Source organism: Myotis brandtii, unplaced genomic scaffold, assembly GCF_000412655.1.
Source record: "Myotis brandtii unplaced genomic scaffold, ASM41265v1 scaffold698, whole genome shotgun sequence".
Lineage (NCBI taxonomy): Eukaryota > Metazoa > Chordata > Mammalia > Chiroptera > Vespertilionidae > Myotis > Myotis brandtii.
In genome coordinates, this window is record NW_005370731.1 from 1,188,158 (window position 1) to 1,203,605 (window position 15,448).

The 15,448-nt window shown below is 49.8% G+C and overlaps 1 protein-coding gene across 1 annotated transcript; it reads left to right on the forward strand.

Moving 5' to 3' along the window:
• Window positions 1–9,787: 9,787 nt before the first annotated feature.
• Window positions 9,788–15,225, forward strand: STX4 (syntaxin 4). Its single transcript, XM_005882066.2, has 11 exons — window positions 9,788–10,084; window positions 10,270–10,371; window positions 10,483–10,582; window positions 10,701–10,775; window positions 11,293–11,363; window positions 12,813–12,921; window positions 12,994–13,070; window positions 13,306–13,443; window positions 14,606–14,716; window positions 14,784–14,882; window positions 14,978–15,225. Exons 1-10 carry the CDS (start codon window positions 10,055–10,057, stop codon window positions 14,862–14,864), a joined length of 894 nt encoding a protein of 297 aa, XP_005882128.1. The 5' UTR covers window positions 9,788–10,054; the 3' UTR covers window positions 14,865–14,882; window positions 14,978–15,225.
• The last annotated feature ends 223 nt before the right edge of the window (window positions 15,226–15,448 follow it).

Consider the following 15,448-nt stretch of genomic DNA (forward strand, 5'->3'; position numbering starts at 1 on the left):
CCCCTCCCCGCATCAGGCCCGACCCGATCAGCCCCGATCGGGGTGGGCCGGCCGGACCCCACCCATGCACGAATTTGTGTACTGGGCCTCTAGTAATATTAATAATAATAGTGATAATAATAGATTTTTTATGTTTTAGAGAGCAAGGAGAGAGCGAGAGAGAAACATAAATTTGTTGTTCCACTTATTTATGCATGCATTAGTTGTTTCTTATGTGCCCTGACCGGGGATCAAACCTGCAACCCCGGCATATTGGACAATGCTCTAGCCAACCGAGGCACCTAGCAAGGGCAACAGCGCTGTCTTCTATAGTACCTATCATGTACCAAGCTCTGTGTTCAATGTGTTATTTCTATTAATTCATTTAATCTTCATAACGACCATCTGAGGGCACTACTATTCTCCCCATTTACAAACAAGGAAACTCAAGCACAAAGAGTTTAAGTGGATTGCTCAGGGCAGGAGCTGGGGTCCGCTCCAGGCAGAAGTCCTGGCCATGGACTCATTCTCAGGGTGAACTGGTTAACTGCCTCCCGGGGGCTCCTTCCAGCCCTTCTCTCCACCAAAAAACACAGTCAACATCCGGCAGCAGAAACACGGCACTGACTTTGTAGATATACTTTGGGAGAACTAAGTCATTACGATACTGAGTCTCCTATCCCAGTGGTTCTCAACCTTCTGGCCCGTTAAATACAGTTCCTCACGTTGTGACCCAACCATAAAATTATTTTCGTTGCTACTTCATAACTGTAATGTTGCTACTGTTATGAATCGTCATGTAAATATCTGATATGCAGGATGGCCTTAGGCGACCCCTGTGAAAGGGTCGTTCGGCCGCCAAAGGGGTCTCAACCCACAGGTTGAGAACCGCTGTCCTATCCATGTACACGGTATATCTATCTATTTGTTTAGGACCTCTTTAAAGTCTTTCAATAACATTTAAATTTTTTTCACACAAAGAATATTAACATATCTTTAAAGACTTGCTTAGGTACTATATACTTTTGTAAATGATGTTTTTACATTTTCTAAAAGTCTGTTGCTGTGATTTTAAAAGGCAATTTATTTTAAGATATTTCTCTTATTCCAACAAACTTGCCTCCACGTTCAGCCAGAGCCAGAGACGGGGGAGTGATCTAGGACCCGCCCACTCCCTCACCAGCACTTCCCGTCTGCCGCTGTGTCTGACAGACGCCCTCTCTTCAGTGGGCATTCCACCCACCTCCAGGCCTCAGTGTAGGCCTCGTTATTTTTGGCCTGAGGTGATTTCTAACTGATCTGCCAATCAACCTTCACATGGCAGGGCTACTGCCAACCCTAACTGGATCCTTGTGCAAATAGAAAAAGGAGTCCCTTCCTCATGACGCTCTACCTCCCTCTGTCAGGTAATTGTTGCAATAAATATTCAAATATATGATGTTTGCAATGTACTTGGTGCCCCTCGTGTGTCTGTCTTGTGTAGTGCACATGGGCTCAGCCATCGGTGGTGGCTCTGTACACGGCCACAGAGAGATCTTTACAAAATGAAAGTTTGATCATAGCATTCTGTGATGGGCTGAATGTCCACACCCCCTACCCCCAATGCATATGTCAAAGCCCTAACCCCCAAAGTAATGGTATCAGGAGGTAGGGCTTTGGGAGGTGATTAGGGTTAGTTGAGGACATAGGGTAGAGCCCCTGATTGGATTAGTGCCCTTAGAAGCAAAGGAAGAGAGACCAAGCCTTTTCCCTCTGCCACCTGACAGGACGGCCACCTGCAAGCCAGGAAGAAGCCCTGACCAAGAACTGAATCTGCAGGCACCTTGACCTTGGACTTCTCAGCCTCCAAAACTGTGAGCAATAAATGTTTGTTGTTTAGGCCTCCAAGTCTATGGTATTTTGTTATAGCAGCCTAAGCTGATTAAGACATATTCCTTTGCTTGAAGTTATTCAAAGGTACCTCTCTACCACTCTTTCCTTGATTTAATTACATAAAATAGGCAATACTTGAACATGGTTCAAAAAGCTAAATAAGCCCTGGGTGGTTTGGCTCAGAGGATAGTGTCGGCCTGCGGACTGAAGGGTCCCGGGTTCAATTCCAGTCAAGGGCACATGCCCAGGTTTTGGGCTTGATCCCCAGTAGGGGGCATGCAGGGGGCAGCCGATCAATGATTCTCACTCATCATTGATGTTTCTATCTCTTTCTCCCTCTCCTTTCCTCTCTGAAATAAATAAAAATATATTTTTTAAAAATCTAAATAATATTAAATATTACTGTACAGTGAAAATTCTTACTCTAACAACTGTACTTGCCACCTTGTTCTCACAAAACATCCATAGAGAACCACTTTTATTAGTTTCTTATGTACTTTCCAGGATTTCTCTATGATAATACAAGCAAATACTAGTACACACACACACACACACACACACACACACACACACACTTTAATTATATAACAGTAGCATGATACACTCACTCTACACCTTGGTCCCTGATATCTAGCTAACAATATATTTAAAGCTCTTTCCTATTTATACATAATGAACACCCTCATCCTTTTTGAGAGCTGCATACCTACTGATGGACAAGTTTCTGACCTATTGCAAATAATATTCAATGAAGAACATTGATATATGTCCTTTCATAATGTGAATGAAAATTCTATTTATCCACCCTTTGCAGCTGGTGTGGGCTTGTGACTTGCTTTGACTAATAGAATATGACAGAAGTGCCCTGGCCAGGTAGCTCAGTTGGTTAGAGCATCCTCCTGATAAGCCAACGTTGCAAGTTTGATCCCTGGTCAGGGCACTAATGAGAATCAACCGATGAATGCATGGGTGGGTAGAACAACAAATCTCTCTCTCTCTCACTCTCTCTCTCTCTCTCTCTCTCTCTCCAGAGAGGAAGTGGATTAAAATTTTCTTAATTAAGGAAAAAAAAAAGGATATGGCAGAAGTAATGTGTAACTTCTGAGCAGTGCCTCAAGAGACCTTGCAGCTTCTACTCTCACCTTCCTGGAGCCTGAGGCCACTGTGCTATGAAGAAACCCAGGATGAAATAGCACACGGAGAGGGTGGCTCAACCATCCCATCGCACCTGGCCACCGGAGCTAAGATCCCAGACATGGGTGTGTGAGAGAGACCATCATGGGCCAACCAGCTCCAGCGGAGGTGCCAGCCCCTGTCACCACTTGAGTAATCGAAGGTAAGACCAGCAGAAAAACCACCCAGCCATCCCTAGGATCTGGAAAAATAAATCATTGTTTGATGCCGGTGAGTATTGAGACGGTGTCTTATGAAGCAGCAGCTGACTGATATCGCAGGAACACCCTTCAGATAGATTCAGAAATGGGGTTGCTGCTTCAAAGTGTATGTGCATTTAGAATTTTGATAAATGTTATCTGGGTTGTATCACTTTGCATTTCTACCAACAATGGGTAAAAGTCACTGTTTCTGCCAGTCTTACCCAAAGTGTGTTTTATCAAACATATAGATTTTTTAAAAATATTTTTTATTGATTTTTTACAGAGAGGAAGGGAGAGAGATAGAGAGTTAGAAACATCGATGAGAGAGAAACATCGATCAGCTGCCTCCTGCACATCTCCTACTGGGGATGTGCCTGCAACCCAGGTACATGCCCTTGACCGGAATCGAACCTGGGACCTTTCAGTCAGTGTTTTATCAAACATATAGATTTTTTAAAAATATATTTTATTGATTTTTTACAGAGAGGAAGGGAGAGAGATAGAGAGTTAGAAACATCGATGAGAGAGAAACATCGATCAGCTGCCTCCTGCACATCTCCTACTGGGGATGTGCCTGCAACCCAGGTACATGCCCTTGACCGGAATCGAACCTGGGACCTTTCAGTCCGCAGGCCGACGCTCTATCCACTGAGCCAAACCGGTTTCGGCAAACATATAGATTTTTGCTAATGAAATAAAAAATGTTACTTCAGTATTGTCTTACTTTTCATTTCTCTTATTACATATGAAGTTGAACATCTGCATATGTGTTTAAATCCTTACCATTTACTTTTTTGTGATGTTTTTCACATTTTTTTAATTGAATGATTGGTCTTTCTTATCAATATGTGGAAGCTCTTGAACTAGTAGGGATATTAATACTTTGTTTATAATAGGAATTGCACGTATTTTTCCAGTTTGCTGTTTGTCTTTCGATCTTGCTTTGATGTTTTTGCCATGCAGACTTTTTTCATGTAGACAAATGCATTACTCTGTTATTTATAGCTTCTGAATTTTGAGTGGCAGTTGGAAAGGCCTTTCTCACTCCGAGAGTTATAAAGGATTTTGCCCATATTTTCTTCTAGAATTTTTTGAAGTTTATCCTGACAACTGTGTAATCTATCACCTTTACTTTTTAAAAATATATTTTTATTGATTTCAGAGAGGAAGGAAGAGGGAGAGATAGAAACATCAATGATGAGAAAGAATCATTGATTGGCTGCCTTCTGCACGCCCCACACTGGGGATCAAGTCTGCAATCCGGGCATGTGCCCTGACCAGGAAGCAAACCGTGACCTCCTGGTTCATAGGTTGATGCTCCACCACTGAGCATGCCGGTCAGGCTGACCCATCACCTTTAGAGTGAAGTTTAAGACCAAGGTTATGGCATGGGTGACCTTATGTCACCCATATAGAGAAGAAACAGGAAAATCAGAAGCTGGTTTAGGAAATTCTCGGGGGAGGGGGTGCATCCTGTTTGGGACACGTTGAGTTTAAGATGCCTGTGGGGCCTCTAGAATGTCTAGGAGGCAAGTAGATTCCAGGGTCTGGAACTCAAGAGAAAATTCTGAGTTGGAGACGTGGATTTGGGAGCTAGCATACGACGTCAGTTAAAGCCGTATGAATAAGTGGAGAGTTTGAAGAGGAGAGGTTCTCAGTGAAGCTCTAGGAAATGATCCAGGTCAGGCCCAAAGCACGTCGTAAGAAAAGAGCTGTGGGGGCGTCATCTCGGTGGCCTTTGGGGCTTGGCACAAAAACAGCCTCACAGACATTTGTGGGGTGAGCAGAGGCCCCTTAACTTGAGGCATGTATGAGTATCTGTGTCTCCCGGGACACAGCTAACGTGAGAGAGAAAAGGACCCACAACTTCCCCAGCTGTCAGCCCCACCACAGAGGGTGTGGGAAGGAAGAAGGCTCAGACTCACAGGCAGTCCGGCCCCTCCTCCCCCAGACGATCCAGAGCAGGGCTTCAATAGGTGGCAGCAAGTCCCCAAGGTGGATGGAGCCCCGGGAGCCACCTCTGATGAGTTCTACCCTTGGGTCCTAGTGTAGCGGTTAAGAGCATAGACTCCAGAACATCCTCTCTGGGTTCGAATCCGAGCTCTCTCACTTACTAGTGGGGAACTTTGGGCAAGTTACTTAATCTCTCTGTGCTTCAGTTTCTATCTATCTCAGAGAATTAGTATGGAGATTAAATAGGTAAATACTTATGAAGGGCTTTACTATGTACCTGGTACATAGTAAATGCTATATAAATTTTATATTAAAAGGAAACAATTTGGCTCTGGCTGAGTAGCTTAGTTGGGTAGAGCATCATCCTGATACGCCAAGGTTGTGGGTTCAATCTCCAGTCAGGGCACATACAAGAATCAACCAGTGAATGCATAAATAAATGGAACAACAAATCAATGTTTCTCGTTCTCTCTCCCAAATCAATAAATAAAAATTTAAGAAGGGATCAACTCATTCACTTATGAATAGTTATTGATCAGCTACTATGTGCCAGGCATGGTTGTAGGTGCTTGGGACACAGCAGTGAATAACGCAGGTGAAAATCCTGTCCTCATGGAGTTTACATTCCGGTAGGTGGAGAGGAGGGGTACAGACAAACAATATATAAAATAAATAAGCCAAATAGATGGCGTGTCAGGTCCGAGTGGAGGCATGAGAGATTCGCAGGAGTTAGCAAGGCCACTAGCCTAGGGCCTGGTGCACAGTGGGGTCAGGAGATGGAAAGGCGGGGAGACCCTGGACAAGCAGCAGAGTGGGATCCCTGGCGGAGACCCTGGGCTGCTGACACCCTCAGAGTAACAATCATCATCATACGGTCATGTAATAGCAGCAAACACTTACATAGCACAGTACCCGGCGCTGTTCTGTTCACTTCACTTACATCACTTTATTTCATCCTTACAGCAGCCCTCTGAAGTTGGTACTATTATTGTTCCCATTTTTCAAATGAGTAAACTGAGGCATAGAAAGGTTAAGCACCTTGCCTTATAGAATTGTACAGAAGGTGAACGAGCTGGGGTTCTGAGCCAGGTCATCTAGCTCCAGTGTTTGTAGGATGGACCTACAGGGGGAAGGACAGGGCAGGTTACCAAGCCTCAGGATCAGGTAGGGCCTGACCTTTATACGAATGAAAAAAAATTTGCATACATCACCAATACCCACACATCCGAGACCCAATATACTTATATACACTTCTAGGCTACTCAAAGGGCCTGAGTAGTAAAGGACCATCCGCAGAGCCATTCTCTCTAGATGGCCCCTGCTCCCCGTCCTTCCACATACCACTCCTCATGCCTTTGAACCAGCCTCCTGGGGCCTTAAGTCACCATCCCAAAGCTCCCTGATCCTACTCAGAGACCACAAATAAAATGGTGAATATCATCATCCTGGGCAATTTAACAAAGGCAGCAACAACTCCAAATCACAGCTGAGGGAGGACCAGGAAAGCAAGTCACCTAAAGGCTGAGGAGCAGCCCTAGCTGGTTTTCTCAGTGGTTAGAGCATTGCCCTGCAGACCGCAGGGTCATGGGTTCAATTCCCGGTCAAGGGCAACATACCCCAGTTGCAGGTTCCCCAGCCACGGGAGGCAGCCAACCAATGTGTCTCTCTCATGTCGATGTTTCTTTGTCTCTCGCTCCCTGCCCTCCTCCCTCCTTTCCATTCTCTCTAGAAATCGATGGAAAAAAATATCCTTGGGTGAGGATTAAAAATTTTAAAAAAATTAAAAGGCTGAGAAGCAGGGGTGTTGGTGGGGATGAGGACACATATGTAATACCTTAATCAATAAAGAAAAATAAACAAAACAAACAAAAAAAAGGCTGAGAAGCAGAGAGAGGCAGGGCTGAGAGAGTGCTAGACTCACAGCAGTAAAAGCCCAAAGAGGCAGAACACTCAACACGTTCCCAGACCCTTCCGCATCCTTCCTAACCTCACTTGATATTGTTCAGCTTTTTCCTTAGGCGAGGCAGAACTGACCTGACCAAGTTGTCCAATGGAGAACTTGAGTCCCAGAGAGGAGCAATGACTTATTCAAGATCACACCCAGGACTAGGAGTCAGATGCCCAAAATTCCTTCCGCTGTGCCACACAGAAAGACAGTCTGAGAGAGACACAGTGCGAAGGAGAGGGAGAGGGAGAAGGAGAGAACAGGGAGGCATGGAGCTAGAGGTTGACATGAAAGACCCACGAGCAGAGAAATCTTCCTCGTGATCTCCAAGGGACCCCACGGAACAGGCTTGGCCTCCTGGAACCCTCCAACCTCTCATTTCCCCTGTGTGCTGATCAGAGTGGCAGCTTCCTCATTCCTGACCCCCAGGCGAGCCGGGTTCTAGAGGGAAGAGAAGGATCAAAGCCCCTTATATAGGATAAGGCAGCATTTGACAGTTTCCAAACTCATAATCATTGGACTTCACAGCAGGGAATACCCATAAAGATGATCTCCCATCCCCCTTTCTATAGATGGGAGATCAAGGCCTAGAGACAAGTGACTTTGCAGAAGGCCACAGCAACTCAGTCATAGGAATCTAGATTTTCTTACCAGGGCATACAAGAGAGGGGTCTTACCTTCCCCTGCTTGAACCTTCATAAAGGGTGTCCCAAAATTCACGCAAGAAGTAATTTTGATAGAAAATACAGGTTTATAATTAAAAATTGTAAATTTTGTATTGATTCATAAAGTATACAGTATAGGGTTATGTATGGAATAGCATATCAGGTAAATGGCCTCCACGGCTTTGCTGGCACATACACATTCTTTTGTTATTGCCTGAGCAGCCGCATTTTCGAAGAAGGATGGTCCAATGATGCCTCCAGCCCAAAATCTGCACCAAACAGTGACACGTTGTGGATGAATTTGTTTCTCAACAATCACTCGTGGATTTTCTGAATCCCAAATGTGACAATTTTGTTGATTAACCAAGCCATCAAGATGAAAAGCCCAAAGAGGCAGAACACTCAACACGTTCCCAGACCCTTCCGCATCCTTCCTAACCTCACTTGATATTGTTCAGCTTTTTCCTTAGGCGAGGCAGAACTGACCTGACCTCATCGAAATTCAGCCACATTTATGCAAAATGGTCATGAAAAATTACAACAAAAGAGTGCATATGTGCCAGCAAAGCCGTGGAGGCCATTTACCTGATATGCTATTGCATACATAACCCTATACTGTTTACTTTATGAATCAATACAAAATTTACAATTTTTAATTATAAACCTGTATTTTCTATCAAAATTACTTCTTGCGTGAATTTTGGGACACCCTTTATAAGCTCCCTGCAAAGAGCTGTGGGGTCCAGGAGACTTGATATGCATTCCAGGTTTGCTGAGACTCAATCAGTGGCTATAGGACTCCTCCTATTGAGTAAGTTCCACAAGTGCAAGGTATTTTTATTTGTTAGGCCCTGATGTATCTCCTGCCCCTAGAACAGTGTCTATCCCATAGTAAGTGCCCAATAAATAACTATTGAATGAACGTCTAGGGGCCAGGGTTAGAGAAGTGTCACTATGAGGGTCTGAAGCCTAATAGAGAAAACCAAGGAACATGAGCTTTACCCTCAGACACATGAACGGCTAAAATCCTGTCCACAGATATTTACTGAGGGCCCGTTAGGTAGGGAACCAGGTGCTGGGAACTCAGATAAAAAAAGATAGTCATGCCCTGACTTCAAGAGCTCACAGTCAACTATGATGTGGAATATGTGCAGATTTTTGGTATGTGGGTGGTGGTGGTGGGGGGGGGGTCCTGGAGGGTAGAGCCAGGTGCAAGGCAAACTGCTCAGTATAATACAGACACTTTTCTCAGCCTGAGCTAACCTGAAATGGTCTGGCTGCTCATAAGGTGGTGAGTGCGGTGGGACTGCAGTGCCCAAGCAGGGCGCCAGCCGCCCACCTGTCGTCAAAGGCTGCGCCAGGACGATGCGGGGAAAAGAGATTTCTGCTTGGGTGAGGTCACTTCCCACCCCCAGATTCTCTGCCTTCAAAATCCTGCAATTCTGACGCTGGATCTTATTATTTTCTGAATTTCAAGGTCCCATGATGCTGACAGCTCCAAATTCTAAGTCTTCAGTCTGCCCACGCCTCTGGACCAAAAGAAATAGAGCCGAATTCATCAAGGGTCCTACGACCTACTGCTTCAAAAGGTCTCTGGAGTTAGTTAGCGCCCCCTCCCCGCCTCGTGGGAGCTGGAGGGGCGCAGCTCGAGCTGTCGTGGGGACATGGGTGTTCCAGAGACGGGGTTGACAGAAGCCGGGGCACGTGACAGCCAAAACGTCACGTTCTGTGGTCTGGGACCCGACCGGTCACGTGACGCGGGGGTGCACCGTGGGGTGATGTGAGATGCAGGGCCTCTCAGATTACGTACAAACGAGGCATTTCCACCCGGTTTGGCAACACGATTGCCTTGGGAAGACAGTTCCGGTAAAGGGGGTGGGCTCTCACATCCTGGCAATTTTGCTTCCGGTCGGGGCACTGCAGCTTCCGACCTTCGCTTCTCCCTCCCACGGGAAGGAGACGCAACCCCGTGCGCATGCCCCGAATCATCCAAAAGAGGGTGGGGCCTAGGCTGCGGGAGCGGGAGGGGGGGAAAGAAAAGGGAATTCCAACCTGTGGAATCCTGGAGGTCCCCGTGGGCAGCACCATCCCATTGACTGTGGATGGTGTCAGGAACAGAGCCTCTGGCGGCTCGTGGGGGGGTTTGGGGGCCCGCAGGGTGAAGGCGGAGGGGAGTGTCGGGTGTGAGGGCAGTACGGGAGTTCCAAACTTAGAATCTTGAGGCCCTCAGGGCTCAGGTGCGGGGAGAGGGAGCTCGGGCCGCCATGCGGGACAGGACCCAAGAGCTGAGGCAGGTGAGAAGTCGGGGCAGCAGGGTTGGGACGGGAGGACGGGGTGGGGTTTGGCCGGAATGCAGGATTCCTGGTCTTCGGGGCAGGGAGGGGTGGCTGAGGGCGAGGAAGGAAAGACCCGGAAGCCCGTGAGTCCTGCGGGTTGAGCCACAGCAAGGAAGTGATGCCAATGACCCCGGCCCTGGCAGGGGGATGACAGCTCGGACGATGAGGACAGGGAGCGGGTCGCGCTGGTGGTTCACCCGGGCACGGCACGGCTGGGCAGCCCGGACGATGAGTTCTTCCAGAAGGTATGAGCCTGGGGTCTCTGCCTGGATTCCCGAGGGGCTGGAGGACCCGAGGAGCAGCGCGGTCTGGAGGGCCTTCGCATCTCCTTCAGCCCTCTCGGTCACCCTCCCCAGGTCCGGACAATTCGGCAGACCATTGTCAAGCTGGAGAATAAAGTCCGAGAGTTGGAGAAACAGCAGGTTACCATCCTGGCCACGCCCCTTCCTGAGGATAGTGAGTGAAAACCTGGGTGCAGAACGCATGCTCAACCAGAGGCATTTTGGGTATTGTAGTTCCACGCAGGTGGTGGCAAGGGTGATTTGTTGAGGTAGGGACTGCTTTCTTTTTTCAGGCATGAAGCAGGACCTGCAGAACCTGCGCGAAGAGATCAAACAGCTGGGGAGGGAGATCCGCGGGCAGCTAAAGGGTGAGCTCCTGGGACCTGAGACAGATCCTTCCCGCTGGTCCTGCCCAGCTCCTGACATTTCTGGGGAGTTTGTGGCCCAGAGAGGCCGAGTGATCTATCCAGGTCACACAGCAGTCTAGAATCTCCGTCTCCGTGTTCCCGCCCATAGCACTTTCCACAGCACATGCCTGCCTCTCGGTTCTTTTATTTACTATGAAACCATTTACTCCTAAAATTCTTGCCGCCCAGTGTGCATTCTTTGGGCAGGCATTTGGGGTTTTGTTAGGAGGCCTCTGCATCCTTCTTGGAATTAGCTGATGTATGTATTGCAAAGAAAAAATATGCTTTCCCCTGTCAGAGACTTAGAATTAGTCATTTAATGATAGATTATTATTTCCCCCCAAAATCGTATGGATATAAGCATCTCTCTGTAGTGTGGCTTGGGTATGACACTGGCCCTGCGTCCTGATCCCCAAACAATTTTCAGAAGCCACAGGTCACCCTCCGTCCCCCACAATACCCTTGTGTCTTCCCACAGCCATTGAGCCCCAGAAGGAGGAAGCTGATGAGAATTATAATTCAGTCAACACAAGAATGAGAAAAACGCAGGTGGGTTTGTTATTCCCAGAACTAGAACATTTCAGCAAGTGTTTTATAGAAGTAAGAGGGAAGGGACTTGGAGATCAGTAAGTCCAACCTAATGATTTTCCAAATGGGGAAACTGAGGCTGGGAGAGAGAAAGGACTCACCCAACATCAAGAATTCCCAATCCATTATAACACCCTGCCTTTTTCTTCATTCAATGAGAAGTTGCTGAGTCCCCAGATCTGACCTGGGCACAGCTATGGGAGACGTGCTTTCTAGGAGCCAAGATGGGAAGTTAAGCTTGAATAGGTGAGGAAGACATTACTGAGGTAGGACTTGTTCGCTAATGGCTCTGTCCGAGGAAGAAAAAGGAGCAGTGATAAATGACTGTGAGGTTTCCTGCCCAGATCGGGGGACAGCCTCTGCCCTGTGGGCAGAATTCAAGAAGTCAGGAAGTGGAACTTCCCTGGAGGGAAGGTCACCTAATCAACATCTTAGGAAGATTTGAGGTGATCTGATTGGTCCCTTCTGGGTGCCCAGTGAGGAATGGTTTGCAGTTCTTGGAGGTCAGAGCTGGAGTGAGTGGGCCCAGAGCTCAGCAGGGCCGAGACTGAAGGTGGAGCGGTTTGGGCATCTCGAAAGGGTGCTGAAGCCAGGAGAGCAGGTGTGTCTCTGAGGAAGGTACTCCAAGGACTAAGGATCAGGGAAATGGACAAGGTGAGAGGGCATTGCAAGGGGAGCCTGTGTGGTCATCAGCGTAAGAGGCTGAGGGCCCAGCTGGACCTGTAAACCTGGGCAACAGACTGAACGCCAGGCTTTACCAGCACACACCCCAAGTGTAAGCAGTGAGGCTGGTGTCCAGCAAGCATTCGACAAGTATGTATCGAGTGCTAGCTGTTTGGGCTACGGCAATCCAAAGATCCCTACCCTCCTGGAGCTTACATCCCAGTGGGGAGAGACAGTCACCATAATAAAGAAGTACGGTGTTTTAGAACATTGTTATGTATTAAGGAAAAAGGTGCAGGAAGAGAGGGATTGGGAGTGCTGGCAGAGGCAGGTGGCAATTTCAATCAAGTGGAGAAAACTGCATTCCGACGGTAACACTGGAGCAAAGACTTCAAGGCCTTCGTGGGGCATGAGCATTCTAGGCCGAAGGAGCAGTGAGCGCAAAGGCCCAAGGTAGGGTCGTGCTTTGTTCAGGGAGGAGGAAGGAGCCACTGTGGTTGGAGGAAATAAGGGAGGGACAGTGGAAGGAGGTAAGGTCAGAGGGGAGATGGGGGAGAGGCAGGTCATGTAGGCCCTGGTAAGGACTTCGGCTTTTACTTTGAGGGAATGGGGGGGCCTTTCAGGTTGGTAAAGCAGCAGCACCTACACCAGCTCATGCTGTTTGCTCGCTGTCCCGGTGGCGATCCTGAGGCCCAGGCTGGGCAAGGATCCTCGCAGGGAGGCACAGCCTGTGTTCTCCGTCTGCAGCATGGGGTCCTGTCCCAGCAATTCGTGGAGCTCATCAACAAGTGCAACTCGATGCAGTCCGAGTACCGGGAGAAGAATGTGGAGCGGATCCGGAGGCAGCTGAAGATCAGTGAGTTGTGGAGCCTGACCCACAGGGTGGGCTAGCCCGACCCAGCTCTAAACCTGGCCTTTTCCTCCACAGCAAATGCTGGCATGGTGTCTGATGAGGAGCTAGAACAGATGCTGGACAGCGGGCAGAGCGAGGTGTTTGTGTCCAATGTGAGTGGCCACAGCCAGCCTCCCTCTGCTGGGCCTCCCGTCCTCTCCAAGCTCTGGTCCTTTTTGATTGAGGGGATGCTGAGGCCCAGGAGGGAATGGATTTGCATGCCGGGAGTCAGTCAGCAGGGCCCTGGCCCAGTGCTAGACCCAGGGGCTGCCGTAAACCTCAACACGAACTTCTGACCTGCTGCTGGCTTCCCTGTTACCTGTCCCTCCGCTCCTGTCCACTCCCCAGATACTGAAGGACACGCAGGTGACGCGGCAGGCCCTAAATGAGATCTCGGCCCGGCACAGCGAGATCCAGCAGCTTGAACGCAGTATTCGTGAACTTCATGAGATCTTCACTTTTCTGGCTACTGAGGTGGAGATGCAGGTGGGCAGCCCAGGGAGCCGGCTTGACCCAGACCCCAGACGTGAGACCATGTTCAGTCGGACCTCCAGCCGAAACTGTCAGCCCACAGCCACTCTTAGTCTCTCTCCCCCAGGCTTTTGTTCCCCTCCCTTCTGGGCCATGCCCTCAAGGCTGTTCCTGACTTCCATCCTTAGCTGGGCCCCAGAGCTGCAACCACCTCTACAGCTACCCAGATGACCACTTTTCTGTATATAACTTTCCCCACCCCGGCCACCTGACCCCACCCCAGGTACGGCCCCAACCCTGGCTCCTCCACCAATAGAATACACCCTTCTACCTCTAAGAGCTGGAGTCAAAGTTTCCCCCCAGAGGGCCTGTCTCTGAAAATCTGTACAGGGTTGGGGTGGGAAGCGTTATTCCTGCTGTGGCCCTGGTTGTTGGGGTGAGGCGAGCTTCCAGCCTTGTCCTGGAGGAGCTGACCCGCTGGTGCTGCAGCCAACACCCTTCTATCGCTGGGAGTCACGGGAAGGGGTGCCGGGACCTGGAGGCCGGTGATGCATTAGGAGGCAGGGATAGGAAGGGCGGCACAGCTGTTGGGAGATGGACCTAGAACAGTGGTCGGCAAACTGCGGCTCGGCAAACCGCGGCTCGCAAGCCACATGCGGCTCTTTGGCCCCTTGAGTGTGGCTCTTCCACAAAATACCGACTTCTGCGCATGGGCCACGAAGTTTCAAACGCACTGTATGTGGGCGCCGGCACGTGGTATTTTGTGGAAGAGCCACACTCAAGGGGCCAAAGAGCCGCATGTGGCTCGCGAGCCGAGGTTTGCCGACCACGGACCTAGAAGAACGGGCAAAACCAGTCAGTTTTTTGAGGGGACTAAAGTTCGTGCTCTGTGAAAAGCGATGAACTATTTAAGGCTCTTGGCCCCAAGACCCCGCTGCAGTCAGGGTTGTGTGGGTCAAGGGAGCAGAGCAGAAGGCACCACGTGATGGAAGGGGCCTGGAAGGTACCTCAGGAGGGTGAACTGTGGCAGATGTGGTCCCGCCTCCGTGTCTTCCTTAGTGCAGTGTTTTCTGCCAGGAATGTCCTTTGGTGGTTTGGGGCTGGGGTGGGCAGAGTGAGCTACTGGGTCCTACCCCACTCGTCCCCACCTGCCTGAGCTGCCACCTCCTCCGAACAGGGGGAGATGATCAACCGGATTGAGAAGAACATCCTGAGCTCAGCAGACTACGTGGAACGTGGGCAGGAACATGTCAAGAGGGCCCTGGAGAGCCAGAGGAAGGCCCGGAAGGTGAGCCTCCTCGGGGGGGCCCCCCCCTCCCCGGGGTGAGTTTCCCTGACTCCTCCCTCCCCCACAGAAGAAAGTGTTGATCGCCATCTGTGTGTCCGTCTTTGTCCTCATCCTGGTAGTCGTCATCGCCGTCTCGGTCACGACCTAATAGCATCGTGCGTTCTCGGTGAGATATTGTGGGCCTGCCCACCGGCCTGCCCCGTCCCGGGCCCCAGCCCCTCCTCCTCCCCTCAGACCCGCTTCTCCCTCCTTCCCTTGCAGGCGCTCAGAGCCCGGGACCCAGGTGTGCCTTCTCTGCCAGCAGCTGGGGCGGGGGCAGCACAGACCCTGCCGCCAGACCCCCTTCCTCACACCGGCCTGTGCAGAGGGGCCGATGGCTCTCCTGGGGTTGGCAGCCACCTGTTCATGGGGGCCTCCCCCTGGGGCCACAGTGGCTGGCGGAGGGCCTGCACTGTCCTGTTTGGATGGGACACATGGTTTTGTAAGAAATTAAAACACACACAAAAAAGGTTGAGACTCCCCTGTGCATGTGTGTTCCTGGAAGGGCTGGCCCAGGGCCTCCAAGTGTCCAGCCTTCCCACCTCCTGGCCGTGCTGCCCGGCCAGGCCTCCGCAGGCTTCAGTCAGGTTGTTCCAGGCACCGTGACTCCAGCAGGCCGGCCTTTCACCTCCCACAGGAACACGTGGGGCCGGGAGGCCTGACACCCACTTCTGGCTCAGTACTGTCGCTGGG